This window comes from Ovis canadensis, chromosome 21, assembly GCF_042477335.2.
Source record: "Ovis canadensis isolate MfBH-ARS-UI-01 breed Bighorn chromosome 21, ARS-UI_OviCan_v2, whole genome shotgun sequence".
NCBI lineage: Eukaryota > Metazoa > Chordata > Mammalia > Artiodactyla > Bovidae > Ovis > Ovis canadensis.
This window is the reverse complement of record NC_091265.1, coordinates 58846499-58867944: the sequence shown is the minus strand read 5'-3', so window position 1 is coordinate 58867944 and position 21446 is coordinate 58846499. Positions and strand designations below refer to the sequence as shown.

Genomic DNA, 21446 nt, shown 5'->3' with positions numbered 1-21446 from the left:
CGTCCACGCACACCCAGATCGCGGGGCCACCGCGCAGCGCCCGCCGCCCAGACACTGCACACCCGCCACTCGCTCCCACCGCCTCCCCGCGTCTTCACGCCGACGCCTCGGAGCGTGACTGGCGGCGGGCGGGACGCACGGCTGCAGGACTCCCGGAGGTGGGCCCCCTCCCGGCCGGTCTCCCCCTGCGCGCCCCAGCCCGGGAGCCCGGCCTGCGGCCCCTGCCGTCCCGCACGCCCGCCCCGTGCCCGCGCGCCCGCCCGCTCCGCCCCGCACTCACTGTCGGCCCCGATGCGGCTGCGGCTGCGGCTGTGGCCCGGGCTCCCGTGCGGCCTCGCCGGTGCCGGCGGGGCCGCGGAGGCGGCGGCAGGGGCGGAGCGGGCGGGCGCTGGTGCTGAGACCCCCCTCCTGCCGCCAGAAGCCCCCCTCCTTCCGTGTTTAACCCCTCCAGCACCGCGCTTCCCTCGGTGCCTCGCCCTCGCCTCCGGCTCGGCTCTCCGCAGCCCCTTACCTGAGGTTGCCCAGCCCCCCAAACCCAGCCCGTCCAGGGAGGTGAGTGGCAGAGGAGCCCGAGAGGGGTCGCCGCTGGGTCAGGCCTGGAATCTCAGACTGGGGCCCTGGTACTGCCCTGTGGGCCAGCCAGTGTGGCCAGCGGCACGGCCCCAACTTGGACATCAGCCGGCTCACTTCTCCGGGCCGGCTCCACGCTAATTTCCCAGCATCTTCCAGGCCCACTACCAGATCAGAAGGGCCCTCAACTCCCCGCCCCGAGGGACAGTCTGGCCCTTGGGCTCTGCACTCCTGAGGGAGAGACCCCAGGGGACAAAGGGGCGGGGGATCCACAGAGGAAACCTGGAATTGGCCGAGGTAGGGTTGGGACCAAGCTCTGAGAAATCAAGCTGGGCACCACCTGCCTCTACTCCTGTATCCCCATCGCTCACTCCTCAGTTCCATGCCCATCCCAGCCTGGAAGGGGTACCAGCACTCCCTCCCCCACTGTCTGAAAAGCAGGGCCCTGAACTTAGCTCCCCTCTTCTCTTGCTTGCTTCTTAGCAACTCTCATCTTGCCAAAGATCCTTCCCTCCTCTGGGGTCCTCAGCCTTCACTTGGGTGGTTTTAAGTATGGGCTCTAGGGCTGACCACCACCAAACAGTAGGGGGCCTAGACTGGTGACCAGACTCTCCAGGCCTCCCAGTCCCACTTACAGAAAAGGGATGACTAATTATCACCTCAGGATGCTGTGCTGAGCATTAATGAGGTCGGTATTTGTAAATGCTCGAAACGCAGCCTGGCACTCACAATTGAGTGCCCTACAAATGTCAGCAATTTCCCTTTCAACTGAAAGTGATTGTTCAGCTTTGAGCTGCTTCCCTTGAGTCTGAGGCCTGTCTCTGGAGGTACTGAGGCTTGGGGCTCAGGACAGTCCCAGGTGAAGGGTTTCAAGGTAGGCTCAGTGCTAGGCCCCAGGAACTCCAAGGAGCTGGACCAAATGGCCAGATACATGGGCGAGATAAATGACTCTCTGATAAGTGACTCCCAGCCATGGGACAGAGGACAGATCTGTAAGGCCTGCGATTACAGAGGGCAGCGACTGCACTATCAGGGACAGTCAGGGAAGGGGCTCCCCAGGCAGACTCTGTGGGGGCAGCCTGGCCAAATCCACACAGGGTAGGGAGAGGGGGGCTGCTTTTCCTCCACCAGTCCTGGACTAACTCCTGGACCTGAAGGCCAGGTTGGGCATAATGACAGGGAAACAGGGTCTTTAGAAATCCCGATCCACTGAGGGTAAGAGGCATAGCAGCCATGCAGTCACAGTGCCAAGGGACCTGGGGTGGGGTGGGGAGGGACAGTTCCCTGACCTGGAAATGGCAGGGTTCATAAAGGAGACGACATTTGAGGCAGTTCCCGAAGAAAGAACAGAAATTGTTCAAGCAGGGAGGGGACTGGAGTGGGGGCTGGATTCTTCTGGTCTCTCTTTCTTCTTTGGACTGCAGGCTCATCCCTCTCCTTACCCACCAGCCTTGGGGGAGGTAAATGGCCCCAGCCCAGCCCAGTAGCCCCTTCGAGGGCCAGTGTCCAATCAGCTTTAGACCGAAAAGATGATGGTGTGAGAAACACAAGCAGACAACTGACGGACAGCGAATGGACTTGGGGCACAGACACTGTTTATTGAGTGGCAGACGCAGGAGAGGTAGCTGGCTCTGGCGTGGAAGCGGAGGCGGTGGGGTGGGTTGTGCCAGGGTGCCGTGAGCATCTGGCAGCCAGGGCCATGCCCCCCCATCCTAGGGGACAGCACAAGCTCACTGCATCAGGAGTAGCAAGGGGCCGGCCTGGGGAAGAGGCAGCCATAGCCCCCGGGACCCTGGGCAAGAAGCAGCAGATGAACTTGGCACAGGGGTCTGGGGTGGGAGGGGCTTGGGTCTGGGTGTTCTGCGGGGAGATGAAGGGGGATCACGTCTGTGGGGTAGAGTAGAGACTGTGGTGGTGGCCGCCTGGTCCCAGAACCTGGGAGAAGAGCAGGGGCGTTGTCCGAGTCTGGCTGCCTCCGTACCAGCCTGGTTCCCGCCCGATGGTACCATACCAGCTACTGGAGCCTAGGCTCCCTGACATGCTGCAGGCAGAGAAACAGGGTCAGTCCCCCAGCAGTCTCGAGGACCAGTCACCAGAGTTGGGGAAGGAGAGAGACTGACAGAACAGAGCTCAGTGACCCAGACTTCTCTGACTATGGCAAACTGCATCTTGGGCGGTGAGGTGGGGACTTTAGCAACAGTAAACCAGAGAGGACCTCACCCATTACAGACCATGGCATGGGCAGGGGTGGGTGGCAAGACCCAGCTCTAGGGCCCTGCGGCTTGGTGGAGCAACCTGGGAGCCCAGGGGTCCTCAGGTGGGCCCGGGACTCCTACCTGGTGCTCTCGCCCCGGCTGTGTTCCCAAGAGCAGCCCTCATCCTCGCAGTGTGCCCGGTCGAAGAAGTAGGAACGGGAGCCAAAGACCTGCCCGTTGAGGATGCGGCTGGTGCTCTAGGGAAGGGAGCCACCATTGATGCTTCCTTCTGCCCCCCCCACTGGCCTCCCACACCCCCAGAACCCGGCCCAGGGACCGCCAGTGCTGCCCCTCTCCACTGGCCCTCACCAGGTCCTGTGGGGGCCGATGCACCCGGAAGAAGCCCACCAGCAGGGTGGTAGGCAGCAGCTCCCACACAAAGAGGATGAGGCCAAACACCAGGTAGCCTTTGTTCCCCAGGTCGTTCACCAGGTCCGCCTGTGGGGAGGCAGGGGCTGTGCCAATCTGCAGTCATACCAATGGGGCTCACAGACAGGACCCAGCCTAGCTGGGGTCCAAGAGTAACAGCTACTGGGGAGGCAGCAGATGTGTCGAATGCCCACCTGATCAGAGACGTTGTACCAGTCGTAATCGAAGGCATCCAGCCGGCTCCGAGGGGCCAAGGCCAGGGCCGCCAGGTTGTAGCAGGCCCGGCTGGCATAGAGCAGGACCATGGCGCCACCCATTGCAGCTGCCTGGCACACACTGGTCCCCTGGCACAGATGACAACAGGGGACCCTTATGGAGGGGAGGTTCCAGCTTTCTCTCTACTCTGAAGACCCCAAACGCCCCAAAGACACCCAGGCATCAGCGCCTGTGGCCCTACCTTGGCCTCCAGGTAGATGCTGGTGGAGGGGGCCCGCCGGGCCACAAGGCAGAGGCAGGCGGCAAGAGAGAGTGCGCAGATAACAAACAGGGAGTCGCTCACCAGGACACGCACCAGCAGGAGGGCCCAGGGCTGTGCCCGGCGCCGGCGGGACAGCACTGCGCACAGCACATTCACCAGCAGAAAGAGCAGCGAGGCCCCCACGAAGGCCCCTCGGACAGCCAGCCTGCGGCCCACAGCACAGTCAGCCCCAGGTGGGCACCCTTGCCACTCCCCAACCACCCAACCCTTCCCAGGAGACCCAAATGTCAGTCAGAACCTCAGGCCACGCAGTCTGAACCCCACTCCTCCAGTCTTACAGATGAGGAAACTGAGGCTAAAGAGGTCAGAATATGACTGACAGCTGTGGTACAGCAGAAAGAGCACTGGATTGGGAGTCAGAAGTCTGGGTTTAAGCCCTGGCTCTACCTCCTGCCAGGTGTGCGACCTTGAACATGTTGCTTAGCCTTGCAGGGCCTCAGTGTCTTCATCTCTCAAATGGGGATACATCAGCTTCGAAGGTAAGTTGTAAATATTAAAGATGTCTGTGAAAGCTCTTAATAAACTGCAAGATGTTGTACAAAGGACAGGAGTTACCACTGCCCAAGGTCACCCAGAAGTGCCCTTTGGAGCTGCCGAGGACTGGAGCCTCCAGCTCTTCCTCCATCATGGATGACATTGGTACCCTCTCCCTTCACCATATTTCAGCGGTTTTTATTACAGTCGAGCTTCACATATGTAACACCTCTACGGAGCCATCTGCACCAGACGCCTAATGTTCCCCAGCCGTCCCCAGGCATCCTGGGCTGTACTCCCCTCAGCCCTACCAGGGAGAAGGAATGGACACTGGGCTTCTCCCTGCCCCTGACCTGGGGACTGAACCCACCAGTACTTACAAGCCTCGGCTCATCTCTGGCCGACGCTTTGCCTTGGCTTTGAACACCACCTGGGGGCAGAGAGGCCCATTATTCTTTGGGGCCCTGGGGCTTGCTACCCCACGGGCCCACCCTCACCCATCACCATGGTTACCTGAGCAAAGTAGAGGTTCATGAGCGTCAGTGTGAAGAACTGCAGGCAGACAGGACAGCAGTAGAGAAGCCAGAAGGGCAGGGGCCCCAGGTGGTTGGCTCGGGGTGTGTCTCGAAAGTAGAAGGAGAAGAGGGTGGTACGCAGGGCAGCCCAGAGCAGACAGAGCGCCAGGAACACCGTCTGATAGCTGAGACGCTTGTGCCCATACAGGAGCACCAGCCAGAGCTGGGCATAGACGGAGAAGAAGAGCAGGGCATACAGGGTGGTGTAGGCTGCAGTCAGCCCCAGGGTCACGGCGGGCGGCAGCGCAGGTACCAGCCCAGCAGCAGGCACCAAGCCAGACAGGTTACTCTCCATGTCAGGGAGGGAGGCCTGAACCTGAAGACAGAGATGGAGGGGCCGGCAGGGGGCCAAGGAAATAAATACGGAGGGGTGGGAGTTGTAGGGTGCTCAGGCGGAAAGAAGTGGTGGTTGGCCGGGCCCTCCCGCCCTCGACAGAGGGCCCCTTGCCTTTGCGGGGCACAGGCAACCTGGGTCCCTCACTACGGGGTGTGGAAAAGACAGCTCTTCCTCTCCAGGGCACAGGCGGGTGGGGAAGTGGGGAGTACTCCTCTCCGGGCCAGGCTCAAAGCCGGGGATGGGGGGATGGGGGTGAAGAAGCCAAAGGAGTGGGGGTCCCTGGCCTCGGTCGCTGAAGTCGTCCCGGCAGGAGGGGGAGAGCCGGCCAACGCGTCTGTTCAGAGCAGCGGCCGCTGCTGGGGACGCTCAACGTCTGGCTCTCCCCCTCCCCAAACTGGAGGGCTCTCTCCCCTCCAACAATCCGGATGGGGAGGGCCTCTGCCTTCCGTCCTTGGATTCCGGACGCTGGCCCACCCCACCCCCCACTGCGTCCACTCTCCAACTGCGGGGGGGCGGGAGGAGGCCGACGCCCGGTCCTCAGGCCGCGGCTAGGGGAGCCGGCTCCGGTCGCTGGGACCCGGGGCTCCGGCTCCCCGGCTCCCGCTGCTCCGCCCCCTCCTGCGCCTGCGCGGCCGCCGTTCGCTACGCAAATTGCTCAGGGTCCAGTCCTGACTACGCAGGCCCGCGCCGCGCCCGGCGCGGAGCTGTTCGAGAATTGGCGCAACTTGCGCCACCGCCGGGTGCCAAGGGTTATAAGAGGCGGCGAGCGGCCTTGACTTTCCGGCTGCGCAGCATCCGGCCGGCGCCCTGGTGGGCATTGCCCAGAGCTACAGGCCCTCGCTTCCATGGGAAGCTGGCGATTCCCATGCTTCTCTTCCCCATTCCCAAATCGAGATTGTGCCGCCCGACCTGGGGCGGTAACGACTTCCCTTCACTCGGTCTCTGAGGGAAACTTCCGCCCTCAGCCAAGATGGCCTCCGGGCCCCGCCCCCCGGGCCTTTACCCGCGGGGGCCCCCCGCGTCCCGCGCAAGCCCGCCCGCCCATTCCTTGGCTGGCTGCGTTTCCCGCTCACCTGGCCTGCCGTCTGCCAGGCGCGAGGTCTCCGCAAGTCCTATTGTCACCCTCCTAGGGGCCCCTTTCCCTTCTGCGCCGGGACAGTCATCCTGCCCCGGGTGGAGGCTCCCTCGCTTATCTCTAGTGCCCCCGAGTTGGTGCGGGGAGTGGCGCCCCTGACGCGGGCGGTGCGAGGTTTCCACCGCGAGGAGGAGGGAGGGGCGCTTCCCGAGCCGGTCACCCGGTTCGGATGGAGCAGTGACAACAGCAACAACAGTTGCCTCCGACGGCTGAACTTCGATTACGGCTTTGCAAAGTGCTTTCACCCACAGTAATCACCGCCCAGTTTACAAGGATCACTGACTCCTGAAAGAGGTGTCATTATCCCCATTTTACAGGAGTGGGAATTAAGTCCCAGAGGGGCTGAAGGATTTGTCAGCAGGAGCTGCCTTCCAAATGGGGACCCCGGAGAATCCCTCAGCGGCTCCCACAACGCCCAAGGCATAAGGAAGTCAAGAGCTGAGCATCCGGAGACGTAGAAGAGAATCAGAAGGAAGGCAGTGGGCGGGGCCCCGGGGAGTGGCCCCGCCTGCTGGCCAGCTAGTGACATCTCAAGAGCTGATTGGGCCGGGCCGGTGACAGTTTCCGTTACCCAGGCAACTAGGGCCGGGCTCTCTTTTTGCTAGAGGGACGCGGCGGGCCCGGGTCAGGGGCCTCGTTATCGGGCTTGGGGTGAGATCTGTGTGCCGTTACCGCGGGCGGGTCTGGCTGAAGCCTGGGCAGGGGCCTGAGGCTTCTCTCCAGCCCTAGAGCTCTGAGAGTTTTAGATCCTGGGTGGATAAGTCGAGCTTCTTGCCGGGCCAGACTCAACGGATAGATGTGCGCCAGGGAGGCAGGGTGGACCTGGGGTGCTGAGGTGGGAGAGGGAGCCAGGGACACCCGCGCCCCCAACCCTGCCAGCCACCCTTAGCTCCTGCTGTTCTCTAATTACTTGTCATCTTGCCCCCCTGCAGCCCAGAGCATGTTCCAGATCCCAGAGTTTGAGCAGAGTGAGCAGGAAGACTCCAGCCCTGCAGATAGGGGCCTGGGCCCCAGCCCCACAGGGGACAGGCCCCCAGGTCTCAGCAAGCACTGGCTAACAGCCCCGGGCCTCCTGGGGGAAGCTGGTCACCAGCAGGGGCAGCCGGCCGGCAGCAGCCACCATGGAGGTAGGCAACCCCCACCCCCCCGCCCAACAACCACCTGCCTGTCCAGCTTGCCTCCAGCCCAGTAGTTCTCTGCACCCCAGCCACATCCACATTCTGGGGGGCTTTGAGTAAGTCCCTCACCGCTCTGCACCTCAGTTTCCTCTTCTGTAAAACAGCAATTCATCACCACCCTGGTAGTGCTGTGGGAAAGATTAACAAGCATACCTTAGAAGCACTTAATTATAGAGCTGGTGTTTAGTAAATGCTCCAAGTATGTAGCTCTTAGCTTAGGACCAGGAGAGAATCACTGAGAGGCCAGAAAGGGGAAATGACTTGCCTAAGGTCACACTCACTTGGCATTTCCTTTGGGCTAGAAGATTCTGTGGTGCCTTGCCTCAGGCTAGTGCTTTCCTTAAGATCTGGATCCAGTTCCCAGCTCTGTTCTTTCCCGCCCTGTGGCTCACACCCACACAGGGCTGTCCTTAACATTGCCAGGGCCAGGTAATCCCAAGAGGCAGATGGCCCTACCAGGCAGCAGGTCTGTGTGGGACTGGGAAAGCATCAGCTGTCCTCTGTATCTACTGAGGGAGACCCAGCGGAGATGGAAGGATGGGCCCTGGAGGGCAGCGGCCACGTCTTAGTAGTCCCTACCACCTGGGTGCCCAGTACAAGCCTTGGCACCTGGAACAACCACAGACATCTTCTGAAAACAAAACTCATGTCCCTTAACTGCTGCCAATGTGACACCCTTCCATTTTCAGGAGCAGGAAGGCTTATTAATGCCCCCACCCCAGGGAGTTCCCTGGTGGTCCAGTGGTTAACGCTCAGTGCTTTCACTACCAAGGACCCCGGGGTTCAATGCCTGGTCAGGGAATTAGGATTACAGTTAAGAAAGAAAGAAAAAAGGTTGATATTCAGTTATTAGGGATACAATCTCTAAAAAAAAACAAAATTAAAAGAAAAAAGGCCCCACCCCCACCACCCAGCCTGCTGTATGTCACACTGAACTCCACAGGCTTTAACTTCGAGATTTTTGCACTTGGAGTTCTGCTTGAAACTTGCTTTCCACCCTGTATCTGGCTGTCCCCATCTTCTGTGTCAAGTGCTGAATGTGTGTACCAGCTGCCAGGGGTTCATCAGGGACTAGAAGAGAAGCTCTTGCCCTTGTGGTTGCCTACATTCTGGAAGATAGGGGGAGACAAGTCATAAACAAAGAAACAAACAAACTAGTCAGTGATACGGTACCTTAGCAGGTGATGCCTTAGGTGACATACCCTTGACTTTCTCTTTGGAATCCAGAGTGCTTGGGGGCTCGATGGAGTGATTTGAACTGAGGTGGTCAGGGTGGGCCTTGGTGGTGGTGGTTTAGTTGCTAAGGCATGTCTGACTCTTGCGACACCATGGACTGTAGCCCTCCAGGCTCCTCTGTCCATGGATTTCCCAGGCAAGAATACTGGAGTGGATTGCCATTTCCTTCTCCAGGGGATCTTTCTGACCCAGGGATCGAACTCACGTCTCCTGCACTGCAGGTGATTCTTTACCAGCTGAGCTACTAGGGCCTTGGTAAGAAGCAACATTTGAGCCAAGGCTAGAATCTGATGAGGGCTGAGCCAGACAGAGATCTGTGGGAAGACAGATGCTGGCAGGGATGCCCGCAGACAGAGGGCAGTGTTAGTCACTCAATCAAGTCCAACTCTTTGTGACCTCATGGACTGTAGCCCACCAGGGTCCTCTGTCCATGGAATTTTCCAGGCAAGAATACTGGTGTGGGTTGCCCTTTCCTTCACGAAGGGGAAGGCAGGGCAAATGCAAAGACCCTGAGGGTGCTGAGGGGAGGGGCTTAGAGACTTCTCCAGAGTTCAGGGAAGGGGAGGGGCTGATGGGCAGGGCCTTGAAGGCCCAGGTCAGGGGTCTGGCTTTCAGGTTGAGCAAAACCCTGGAGGACTTTGACCTGGTTTGGACCTCAAGAGAATCACCAGGGCCCCTGGGTGGAGACGGGTCTCCAATGGGCAAAGGTAGGGGTGGTGCCACGGGGGAGGATGGTAGCTGGTGTGAGTGTGGTGGTGATGGAAGTGGTAAGTATTAGAGCTGGGCTCTGGGTTTCTTTTGAAGGTCGAGCTGGTGGAGTTTGCTGATAGACAGATGTGTGAGGCCCAAAGAGGGACCTAGAGGGATGGAGTCGCTCTTAACTGAGGTGGAACTGAGAAGGTGTGGGGTGAGATCAGGAGCCCTGCTTGGGCCAGGTCAGGTTAGAGGTGCCTTTTGGGCATCCAGTTGGAGATTTCTAGTAGGGATAGATCCATGTAGGAGTTGGTCATTGCTGATGAAGTGTTCTGTGGGCCCTGGGAGACAGTGTAGACAGGGTAGGGCTTGGGCTGAGTCTGGAGCTCTAGGCTGCAGAGGGCAGCAGAAGCAGAGCAGCCCACACTGGCGTCTGAGAAGGAAGGAGCCACCTGGTAGGGAGAGGGGTGTTGAACTGGGCGATGCTCCTTTGAGCGCTGCTGGAGGAGGGCTGGGAGTAGAGTGCTGGACTGGACTTAGGGTCGAGGCAGCTTGGGTGGAGAGTGGGGAGGGATGATGGGAAAAGAATTGGAGGTTGAAAGGAGAGCCCAGTCTTGGCAGCTGAGCTCTGGCAAAGAGGAACAGAGGAGCCAATGGCACCGGAAAGCCCAAGGAGAGTCAAGGAAGGATTGTTTTATTACTTAAGATAAAAAGGACAAAGAAAAAAGAGGTTCTTTTCTTTTTTGGCTGTACCATGTGGCTTGTGCGGTCATAATTCCCTGACCAGGAATCAAACCCATGCTCCCTGCAGTGGAAGCATGGAGTCTTAACCACCAAGGAATTCCCAAAAGAGCATGTTTATAAGTTGATGGAGTAATCCAATTAGGAAAATCCTGGAGGATGCAGGGGAGAAAGGAAGCTTACTTGAGTAGGAGAGAGTGGTCCCCTGGTGTTCAGGGGAGGGGCAGCTCAGCTGAGTGCAGTGGAGGGGTGGAGGAGGGCAGGGAGATATCTCATGGGAACTAGTAGATGTTTCTCTCGTGGATGCTTCCAATTTCTTGGTGAAAGGAAGCCAGGTCTTGAGCCAGAAGTGAAGGTGGGGAGAGGGATGGAGGTTGAGGCCGAGAGAGGGAAGAGCACGTTTGAAGTAGTTGTCTGGCCCAGAGGATGGAGCTGGAAGGTGTGCTGGGCAACTCGCGGGGCCACTGGGTCTTATGGCTGTGAATTTGAACAGAGGCGGCACGGCTGTGCTTTTCTCCAGCCATGTTGGCTACCCGGGTGCCTATGGAAACTGGCAGGGAGTTGGCCTTAACCAGAGCTGTGTTGGTATCAGCCCAGTGAGGGAGGCTTGGCTCGTATGCAGTGGAAGCTGGCCAAGTGTGAGGAGCCCGGCATCATCAGAGCTGGGGTGCCAAGGCAGGGAGCTGGAAAGGACCATTTCTGTGCTATGAATGAATGAAATAGGAGCGGCAAAACCTCCTGCACCCACTAGGGGCCCATCCTGCGGGGGGGGGGGGGCACCTGAGGCCCCAAGGGGGAGAGGTGGCACAGCCCAAGAAACTAGATTTGGGGAGGAGGGAGGGAGAATAGACTTGTTAGGTAGGTAGAATAGGGAAACGGAGTCCAAAATGGCGGTGGCTAAAAAACAAGGAAGGTCAAAGGAAGGTCTGAGGACCAGAGTGAATACTTCAGGTAGAACAAACAGCGCTCCTGGCTAAGCCCAGTTTGCATCGGGCAGGCCCAGGGGGAGGCAGGCCCAGGGGAAGGGAAACATACAAAAGGAGGAGCCAAAGTGCGCGCTCTTCCTCGTCCTCTCCTGCGTGCATGCGCTCTTTCTCTCTCTCTCTCTCTTCCTCTCTCTCTCTCCCACGTGCTCCTCCACTCTCTTCTCTTCAAGTCTTTGGGTTGGCATGCCCTCACGCTTCGAGGATGTATTCTGCTATCTTCTAAATAAAATAGAGCTGTAACACTGATTTGCCTAAGAGCTATAACACAGACAGTTTGTCCAAGACCCGAAAGCTGTGACGCGCCGAGGGCTTTAATGTCTGTTGCTCCAAATCTTTGTTGTGACGAGACAAAGAACTGAGGAACATATACTCACGTGACAGGCTGAAGCAGCAATAAGCCAAGGGGATGCCTACCCCAGCTCCAGGCCCAGCCATGAGAAGGCCTGCAAGGGATGGAAGAGACCCGCCCTGGATTCCTTTTGACTTAGTTTTCAACATCTAAAAAGCAAGTGGTTTTCCATGAAAGACCTGCAGGTGCCGATAACCTGCCAGAGCCACCGGGCCTGCCGCCCTCCGCATGGGCAGGGCACTGTCACTCTTCCTGTTCCCTGCCTCCAAGCCCCTGCCGCGGCGAACTGTGTGTGTCTCCAGGGCAGGCCTGCGGCCACTCGTGTGCCGTGACAGCTCCAGTGCGTAGCTGGGTGCCTGGAGCGGCTGGTGTGTGAATGGTAGAGAAGGGAGGAGGAACACACAGTGAGCAAAGCAGCCCAGTGCCAGGCCCCGGGCCAGACTGCAGGCTTCAAACCCAGCTTTTTTCTTTTAACTGAAGTATAGCTGATTTATGTGCTCAGTCGTGTCCGACTCTTTGTGGCCGCCATGGACTATAGTCTGCCAGGCTCCTCTGCTCATGGAATTTTGTAGGCAGGAATACTGGAGCCGGTTGCCATTCCCTTCTCCAGGGGATCTTCCTGACCCAGGGATCGAACCCAGGTCTCTTGCATTGCAGGCAGATTCTTTACCACTAGTGCCCAGTGGTAACTATGGGAAGCCCATAGTTGATTTGTGAAAATGAAAGTGTTAGTCTGTCAGTCGTGTCTGACTCCGTGACCCTACGGACTGTAGCCCACCAGAATCCTCTGTCCAGGCAAGAATCCTGGAGGGGGTTGCCATGACCTTCTCCAGATTGATTTATAATGATATGTTAGTTTCAGGTGTACAGCACAGTAAGTCAGTTATATATATATACATATTCCTTTTCAATTCTTTTCTATAATAGGTTATTACAAGATATTCAGTGTAGTTCCCAGTGCTGAACAGTAATCCTTGTAGTTTATCTACTTTATATATAGTTCAGTTCAGTCACTCTGTCGTGTCCGACTCTTAGCGATCCCATGAACCGCCAGGCCTCCCTGTCCATCACCAACTCCCAGAGTCCACCAAACCCATGTCCATTGAGTCGGTGATGCCATCTAACCATCTCATCCTCTGTCATTCCCCTCTCCTCCTTCCCTCAATCTTTCCCAGCATTAGGGTCTTTTCAAATGAGTCAGCTCTTCGCATCAGGTGGCCAGAGTATTGGAGTTTCAGCTTCAACATCAGTCCTTCCAGTGAACACCCAGGACTGATCTCCTTTAGGATGGACTGGTTGGATCTTGGACTGTCAAGAGTCTTCTCTAACACCACAGTTCAAAAGCATCAATTCTTTGGCACTCAGCCCTCTTTAGAGTCCAACTCTCACATCTATACATGACCACAGGAAAAACCATAGCCTTGACTAGACAGACCTTTGTTGACAAAGTAATGTCTCTGCTTTTGAATATGCTGTCTAGGTTGGTCATAACTTTCCTTCCAAGGAGTAAGCGTCTTTTAATTTCATGGCTGCAGTCACCATTTGCCGTGATTTTGGAGCCCAGATAAATAAAGTCAGCCAGTTTCCACTGTTTCCCCATCTATTTGCCATGAAGTGATCGGACCAGATGCCATGATCTTAGTTTTCTGAATGTTGAGCTTTAAGCCAACTTTTTCACTCTCCTCTTTCACTTTCATCAAGAGGCTCTTTAGTTCTTCACTTTCTGCCATAGGGTGGTGTCATCTGTGTGTACTTATCAATCCCAAAGTCCAGAATTCTCTGGTGGTCCAGTGGTTAGGACTTAGCGCTTTCACTGACATGGCCTAGGTTCGATCCCTGGTTGGGGAATTGAGATCTCCTAAGCCATGCAGTGCTGCCAAAAAAAAAAAAAAAAAGAGCAATCCCAAAGCCCACATTAATCCTCCCCACCCCCACTCCCCTTTTTTCCCCTGTGGTAATCATAAATTTGTTTTCCATGTCTGAGTCTATTTCTGTTTTGTAAGTAAGCTCATTTGTATCATTTTTTGTTTGTCTTGTTTTGTTTTTGGCAGCACCAGGAGGCAGTTTGTTTTCTATGTCTGTGAGTCTATTTCTATTTTGTAAATAAGTTGATTTGTATCATTTTTTTGTTTGTCTCAGTTTTGTTTTTGGCCACACCAGGAGGCCTATGGAATCTTAGTTCCCCCACTAGGGATCAAACCTATGCCCCCTGCACTGAATGTGTGGAGTTTTAACCACTGGACCACCAAGGAAGTCTCCTGTATCGTTTTTTATTTTCCCTGTATCATTTTTTAGATTCCCTATCTGTCTGACTTACTTCACTTAGTATGATAATCTCCAGGTCCATCCTTGTTGCTGCAAATGGCATTATTTCACTTTTTAAAAAATGGCTGAGTAGTATTTCATTGTTTATATATACCACATCTTCTTTGTTCATGGAATTCTCCAGACAAGAATACTAGAGTGGGTTGCCATTTCCTTCTCCAAGGAATCTTCCTGACCCAGAGATCGAACCCAGGTCTCCTGTGTTGCCAGGCAGATTCTTTACCATCTGAGCCACCAGGGAAACCTTTATCCATTCTTCTGTTGGACATTTAGGTTGCTTCCGTATCTTGGCTATTGTAAATAGTGCTGCCATAAATATTGGGTGCCTCAGTTTTTTTATCCCAGTAAAATGGGACTAGAAGTAGTCCCACCTCATTGCGTTGCCATGAGACTCTGATGCGTTAATACAGGAAAAATGCTTAGAAACAGTGCCTAGCACGGAGGAGGGTCTGCTATTCTTATTATTACTGCAGTTGTTGTTGCAGTGAGTTGGCCCAGGCCCTGAGCAGACCTGGGGATTGCCATTCATTTAGAGGGACTAGAGAGACATGAATAACCAATGCCCCTCTCATGGCAGACAAGGGAGTGCAGGCTGGAAGTTAAGAATCTAAGGGCCCTGAAGGCCATGCCCAGGAGTTTGGAGTTTATCTCATAGGCAACTGGGAGCCATTGAAGGTTTTAGGCAGAGGACAGACATAGTTGGGTTTAGAGCAGAGGTTTGGCAAACCACATCCAAAGGCTAAATCCCTCTGTTGTATAGCCCATGAGCTAAGAATGACACTTTTTTGTGTGTGACACTTTTAAACAGTTGACAAAACTCCAAAGAACAGTATTTTATGTCAGTGTTCCAAATACAGCTTTCGTGGAACACAGCAGTGCACAAGCCCTTGGATGGTGTTTATGGCTTCTTTCAAGCCATGGCCACGGTGTTGAGTAGTTGTTACAGACTTTGTGGCCTTCAATGCCCCAAACATTTCCTCTCTGACCCTTTACAGAAAACATTTGCGAGCCTCTGCTTTAGCGTGTTTTCTGCCTATTTCTGAGCAGGGTGGAAGTATGTTCTCTACAGGCCAGTAAGGGGCTTTCGTACTCCAAATGGCTTTAGTGGACACAGGAACCCTGGGCTGAGACAGGACAGGACGCATGCCTGCTCCGGGTGGAGTGCCGAGCCGCTCTCCTGCTGAAGCAACATGTGAACCACCCACGTGGTAGAGCAGCATCCAAAACCCAACCACCCCCCGCCACCCCCCACCCCCCACCCCCACCCCATGGCACAGCCTCACTGCCTCCAGCTGTCTGGAACTGCACTGTTTTAGTGAAGTGTGCAAGGATGCTCACAGGAGCGGGAATGTGGATGTGTTCAGCCCCATCCACTTACCTAGAAAGCCAATGAGTAAAGAACGTTAAGCTTGGAGCTCGGAGCTCCGACACCTCCAGCCGTAGGCCCCTCCCACTTCCCCACCCAGCCCCAGGCAGGCACTCTGGAACGATGGTGAGAGAGCATGCTCACAACCAGAAGCCACACCTCCTCCCTCCTTTCCTTCCCAAGACTGGGAGAGGTCGCCTCTGCACAGTATAGGGGCATGAAGGAGTGACCGCTGATTGAAGATTGGATGGATGGAGTGGGTAGGCATGTCTGCTCCCCGCCCAGGGAGTTCACAGAAAAGTACTCAGACTTTTTTCCTAGTAAATGAGTTCAGTTCAGTTCAGTCGCTCAGTCGTGTCCGACTCTTTGCGACCCCATGAATCGCAGCACACCAGGCCTCCCTGTACAACATGAACTCCCGGAGTTCACTCAGATTCATGTCCATCGAGTCAGTGATGCCATCCAGCCATCTCATCCTCTGTCATCCCCTTCTCCTCCTGCCCCCAATCCCTCCCAGCATCAGAGTCTTTTCCAATGAGTCAACTCTTCACATGAGGTGGCCAAAGTACTGGAGTTTCAGCTTTAGCATCATTCCTTCCAAAGAAATCCCAGGGTTGATCTCCTTCAGAATGGGCTGGTTGGATCTCCTTGCAGTCCAAGGGACTCACAAGAGTCTTCTCCAACACCACAGCTCAAAAGCATCAATTCTTTGGGGCTCAGCCTTCTTCACAGTCCAATTCTCACATCCATACATGACTACTGGAAAAACCATAGCCTTGACTAGACGAACCTTAGCCGGCAAAGTAATGTCTCTGCTTTTGAATATGCTGTCTAGGTTGGTCATAACTTTTCTTCCAAGGAGTAAGCATCTTTTAATTTCATGGCTGCAGTCACCATCTGCAGTGATTTTGGAGCCCCCAAAATAAAGTATGACAGTTTCCACTGTTTCCCCATCTATTTCCCATGAAATGATGGGACCGGATGCCATGATCTTCGTTTTCTGAATGTTGAGCTTTAAGCCAACTTTTTCACTCTCCTCTTTCACTTTCATCAAGAGGCTTTTTAGTTCCTCTTCACTTTCTGCCATAAGGGTGGTGTCATCTGCATATCTGCATATTCCTAGTAAATAGGACACTTTAAATGTTAAGTTTACACATTTGAGTGTCATTTTGACAATGGCTGGCTTGGCATTGCTTAATTCATGGCTTCGGTAAAAATCCCCACTCCAAGGGTAGGCTCCTAGCAGAGCTGGCATTTACATTAGGCCTAGGGTTGCCTTTCCTGACCTGAGCCCCCAGGGGGGCCCATGGTGCTGCTGAAGGGAGCCTGGGGCATGAGAGTTAAATACACAGACCCAGGAGCCAGACTGGTTGGGTTGGAATCTGTCACCTACTAGCTGTGTGACTTTGGGGAAGTTACTTACCCTCTGTATGCCTTAGTTTTCTCCTCTGTAACATGGGGACAGTGAGTAACCTCCCTCACGAGATGTGGTTGGGACCTGAGGAATTAATATACATGACGCGCACTGCCAGCCTCACACAGGCAGTGCTGCTGTTCTGCTGGTTCTGATTCCCAGGCAGGAGGGCAAGGCCCAGGCCAAGTGCCTGCCTACTGCTCACTTGCCTTCTGACCACTGGGCCCTGCATCTGTCAAGTGAGGAGGTTGTGTGGGCTCTTAGTGCTAGTAAAGTAGAATAATAGCTGATAGTTCCTGAGCATTTAAATGACCAAGCAGAGTGTGCCAGCTGTGTGACCCTGGGCAAGTTCCTAACTTCTCTGTGCTTCTATTTCTTCATGTGTAAAATAGGGAGAACTTGGTCTCTCACTGGGAAAATGGGAGGCTTCAGGACATGAAAAATGCAGAGCAGGGTTCTTTCTGTGTCATTTGTCCTCATGGGGGTACTGGGGGCTACTCCCATTTCACAGAGGACAACACCGAGGCCCTAAAGGATTAAAAAGAAAGGGCCCAAGGTCACAAAGCAGGAATGTGGTGGAGGTGGGGACTTGATGCCCATGCCCCATGGAACCGGACAGTCCTCTGCAGACAGGCCTGTTCTCATCAGGGCTCTTGCTGCTCTCAGCTCCTTAGCCCCAGCCCCAATCAGGACTGCTGACTTAGCTGCCTGTTCCCCACTGCCACCTCGTTCCTCAAAGGCTTTATGGTGTCCCAGCCTACCTGAGCCCAGGCTTTGGTGAAGTTTAGGAATTCCAGCCACCCTCTTAGCCTAGGCCTTTCTGGATCCAGCCCCTTCTTTTCTTGGCTTTCCCAGCCCTGTGTTTGGAGCTGGGACCCTTGGAGGCCCCAGCCCTGGAGCTGGCCCACAGGCGTTCCGGAGAGGATGAGACAGTTTACCCCTGGCTTTAAGACCTGGCCTAGATCATACTTTCTCCAGAACGCCTCCCTGACAGACGTACCTTGCTGTGGATGGTGTCCCCCTGCACTTGTTCCATGCCTGTCTTTCAATCCAGCTCTGGATTTGTGCTCCTGGGAGTGTTGTAGGTCTTTGTTGGTCTGGGTATGGGGGTGGGGTTGACAGGAATTCTGGGGATGGGGGGATGGAACACTGGCACAAGGCAGACAAACTCAGGACACACCTCTTTGAATAATGATCCATCACACTTTCAGCTTACAAAGGACTTTCACGCTGTTTATGTGAGGCAAGTCACTGGCATTAAGAACTAGGTTTATCCCCATAAAGAGGTGAAGACACAGGCTCAGGGAGTTGAAGGGTGGTTGGATAAAGGAAGACGTGTAGCTCAATGGATTATCACTGGACTCCGGATTCCAACAAACCTGTAGGGACTTCAAATCTAAGAACTTCCCAGCTGTGTCACTCAGGGCAAGTCTTAACCTCTCCAAGCCTCTGTCTTTTCATCTACACCGTGGAAGCAATACTAGTACTTACCTCCTGGCATGTTTAGGACAATGAGGTAATGCCCAGGACCTAGTAAGTGCTCCATAAGTGTTACCATAAAAAGTCAACAGAACTTTCTGGAGTTTGTTCAAAGTGGGTGCTGTGGGAGGTACAGATATGCTGACAGATTCTTGTTCTCAAAGGGCTCCTAGGTCTTCTGTAGGTCACAACAGTGAAACAAATGGGCCCCAGCAGGTCACCTATGGAGGTGGAGTTCAACACTGTCTGGCTTGGTTGGGGTACCTCCTCAACCAGGAGACTGATTTCCTCCGCAGGGGACTGGAGGTGATGAAAGAGTTAACCTCCCAGGGAGTTGCTGGGAAGCCCCTGGATCTTACACTCACAGCTATAACTACTATTTATGCTCTTATTCTGTACCAAGCACAGAGGTTAAGTCATTCTATAAACCGAAAGGTCTGGCCCGTTGAAAGTGTTACCCGCTCAATTGTGTCGGACTCTGCCACCCCACAGGAGTGTGGCCCGCCAGGCTCCTCTGTCCGCGGGATTCTCCAGGCAAGAATACTGGAGTGGGTAGCCTTTCCCTTCTCCAATGGATCTTCCCCACCCACGGATCGAACCCAGATCTCCGCAATGCAGGCAGATTCTTTACCATCTGAGCCAAAGGGTCTGGCCCATTATTGGGGCTCAATTAAGATTTGTGGGATTAATGAGAAGTTAATTCGAAACTTCACTAACACTGCTGCAGGGCTGGGGGTTCGAGAGGAGCTGAGATTCACGTCATCCCCACCGTCTGATCTTCTCTGCAGGCACTGGGGCTGTGGAGACCCGGAGTCGTCACAGCTCCTACCCCGCGGGGCCAGAGGATGACGAAGGGACGGAGGAGGAGGATCTCGGCCCCTTTAGGGGCCGCTCGCGTTCGGCGCCCCCCAACCTCTGGGCTGCACAGCGATATGGCCGCGAGCTCCGAAGGATGAGCGACGAGTTTCACGTCTCCTTCAAGGTGAGGGCTGGCTGAAGTGCCCCGCAGTCCCGGACCACGCCGGGACCTGTGCTCCAGGACCTCCTCCCACTGGGCTGTCCCAGTGCACGTCGGGATTTGCAGTTTCAGGACTCCTCTCCTGCAGCCAAGCCCTTCCCGAGTCCCAGGGTATTCGGGGACCTGACCCTGCTCCAGCAGGCCAGGGCTCCTGGGCTCCCCAAATCCCCGGAGCGCGAGGCATTTGTGCTCCTGGCCGACTCATTTCGGATATCCGGGTTCTTGGCCTCAAATTCCGAACCACTTCTTTCATTTTCAAATTATGGTCCCATCTTCCAGGTGCTAAGTCTCCGGCTCTGGCGCTTACAGGATCGTAGGCCTCCTTTCTTTCTGCTAGCAACGTGGAGGGACCATGCTTAGTAGTCAGGAGTCTCTCCGTACGAGTCCTGTTAGGATCTACGGTCTTTTATCTCCTGTGGGATCTCACTTGGTGGTGGGATTCTGTAAGCGGAGGGGCCTTGATTCAGGCTGCCAGGATAAGCTAACTCATTCTACCCTTTCTTCTTCCCACCCTGAAGGGGCTTCCTCGCCCGAAGAGCGCGGGCACGGCAACGCAAATGCGACAAAGCCCTAGCTGGACGCGCTTCCTCCAGTCCTGGTTGAGCCGGAACTTGGGGAGAGGAGGCTCCGCCCCCTCCCAGTGACCGTCCGCCCCGCAACCAATCGGTGCTGGTGGCCATCTTGGGAGCGGGCGGAAGTCTTTTCTGCAGGCCTTACGCAAAAGGAGGCTCGGATTCGTTCCTTTCGGAAGACTGAGGTCTGACCCAGAGTCTGATCCCCTTCCGGTGTGTGCGAGGACCACGGAGGGGCTCGGCCCCCATCGGAAGTTGGGAGTTTTTTCTCCCTTACCTGCCGGAAGCGGCCCCGTGACCCCGCCCCACGCGCCTGCGCCAGTTGCGAGCCGAGATTAACCCTAACTTCGCCGGAACCCTTTCCTCCGCGGTAACGCTGCGGACCTACGCCCGATACTAAAATGCTAATAAAGCCCACGTCTGTGCCGCGGAGTCTCCTCTGTCTGTCGCCTGGGGCTTCCAGGGCGGAGAGAGCGCTAGCACTGACAAGAGTTTCAAACGATGTCCCCGCCTTACATATGAGGGAAACTGAGGCACCTGGGGCCGGCATCAGGGAGGCGTTGAGGCGGCGAGCAGAGCTACGGCCGCCTGGACTCCGGGAGGCGGAGCGCGATCGGACTTCGGGACATCCAGGTCCTTATCTCTAATATGGTAATTGAGAACTGCAGGCTGGCTGGCCGCTGGAATTCTGCGCACTGCAAACCGTGCCGCCGTCCCCCAGGGAGGGTCATTTGCTCCTATTTGGGTCAGTCCTTTTGAGCAGCTACTGTGTGGCCGGCCTGGGGCCAGCGCTCCTCAGGGGACTGGCAGGACACATTGGACGGGGGAGGGGACGGAAGGCTCGGCCCAGGGCTGTGAGTAGAGGGATCGCTAGGGAACCAGAGAAGCTTCACCAGGCCCTGGGAGCCGAGCTGAGAGCTCAATTCCAGAAAGGTTTGTTGGCGCCCCCTACAGACTAGCCAGCGCTTTATACTAGGTACACAGACCTGGATTGCGCCACAGCCCCTGTTATTCCTAGCTTCCTGGCGAAGGAGGCTCTCAGTGAGGAGTTAACGCCAGCCCGGTGCTCTAACAGGGGCCTGGAACCAGGGTGAAGGCGGCTCCCTCCAGCAGAGGAAAGTCAGAGAGGGCTTCAGGGAGGAGGTGAGCTAGACCTGGGACTTGAAGACAGGAGGAGGGTGCTGTCATTTCCAGTAGAGGAAATAGCGGACCCATGGAAGGATGGGGGAGCTACAGAGACCAGGCTTTTCAAGAGTTGGAATGTCATACCCAGGAATTTGGAGTTTAACCTGGTCTTTGAGGACCTGGGGACTGACATGCAGTGTTTTATGTGTGAAGTCAGGAAGATGGGAATTGCCTGCTGAGGGGCCTAGATGGGGCAGATGTGGAGCTAGGACAAGGCCTGACTGCAGAAACAGGGAAGGCCTGGGCACTGGTACTGACCCAAAGGGAGTGGGGCCCAAAGCAGAGGTCCCCAGCTCTGGGAAGGCCTTGCTCTGGAAGCCCTGTTCTCTGGGCTCCCCACCCTATCTGTTTGCCTGAGGCTGCAGCAAAAACAAAGAAAGAAAACAACTCAATTGGCAGGAGATAAGCCCAGATAAGAGGCTGCCTTCCTGCGGAGGAGGCAGGCAGTCAGCCCGGGAAGTGCCAGGAAGCTGGGAGAGGCCTTGAAGACATGCCAGCCTGACCCTGCTGTAGAACCCAGCCGCACCCTCACTGTGGGGTCTCTGCCACTCCACGCTGTCCCAGAGCAGGAGGGGGAGGCATGGAGCAGGTCCTCCAGGCTGGCCGAAGACAGTCTGCCCTAGAGGGTCCATGCCCCCCCTGCCTCCAGGT

General features: G+C 55.7%; 2 protein-coding genes and 1 long non-coding RNA gene across 9 annotated transcripts; 1 reads left to right on the top strand and 2 right to left on the bottom strand.

Moving 5' to 3' along the window:
• Positions 1-2148: 2148 nt before the first annotated feature.
• GPR137 (G protein-coupled receptor 137) lies at positions 2149-6697 on the bottom strand. 4 transcript variants are annotated; one of them, XM_069566115.1, is made up of 8 exons: positions 6192-6697; positions 4720-5097; positions 4587-4636; positions 3652-3877; positions 3389-3538; positions 3135-3263; positions 2907-3022; positions 2149-2611 (listed from the first exon to the last, which is right to left on the bottom strand). In XM_069566115.1, the coding sequence occupies exons 2-8, from the start codon at positions 5074-5076 to the stop codon at positions 2452-2454; spliced, it is 1188 nt and encodes a 395-aa protein (XP_069422216.1). In that variant the 5' UTR covers positions 5077-5097; positions 6192-6697; the 3' UTR covers positions 2149-2451. The 4 variants fall into 4 exon arrangements, with proteins under 4 accessions (XP_069422216.1, XP_069422218.1, XP_069422215.1 ...); XM_069566117.1 differs by lacking the exon at positions 2907-3022 and having other exon boundaries at positions 6192-6687; XM_069566114.1 differs by lacking the exon at positions 6192-6697 and having other exon boundaries at positions 4720-6062.
• Positions 6105-20042, top strand: BAD (BCL2 associated agonist of cell death). Of its 4 annotated transcripts, XM_069566128.1 has the most exons (5): positions 6105-6217; positions 6571-6904; positions 7186-7380; positions 18809-19002; positions 19557-20042. In XM_069566128.1, the coding sequence occupies exons 3-5, from the start codon at positions 7194-7196 to the stop codon at positions 19680-19682; spliced, it is 507 nt and encodes a 168-aa protein (XP_069422229.1). In that variant the 5' UTR covers positions 6105-6217; positions 6571-6904; positions 7186-7193; the 3' UTR covers positions 19683-20042. The 4 variants fall into 4 exon arrangements, with proteins under 4 accessions (XP_069422229.1, XP_069422230.1, XP_069422231.1 ...); XM_069566129.1 differs by having other exon boundaries at positions 6148-6904; XM_069566130.1 differs by lacking the exon at positions 6105-6217 and having other exon boundaries at positions 6827-7088.
• LOC138427003 (uncharacterized) lies at positions 14580-19644 on the bottom strand. Its single transcript, XR_011251860.1, has 2 exons — positions 18033-19644; positions 14580-16246 (listed from the first exon to the last, which is right to left on the bottom strand). It is a non-coding gene; the product is annotated as an uncharacterized lncRNA (long non-coding RNA).
• Positions 20043-21446: the final 1404 nt, after the last annotated feature.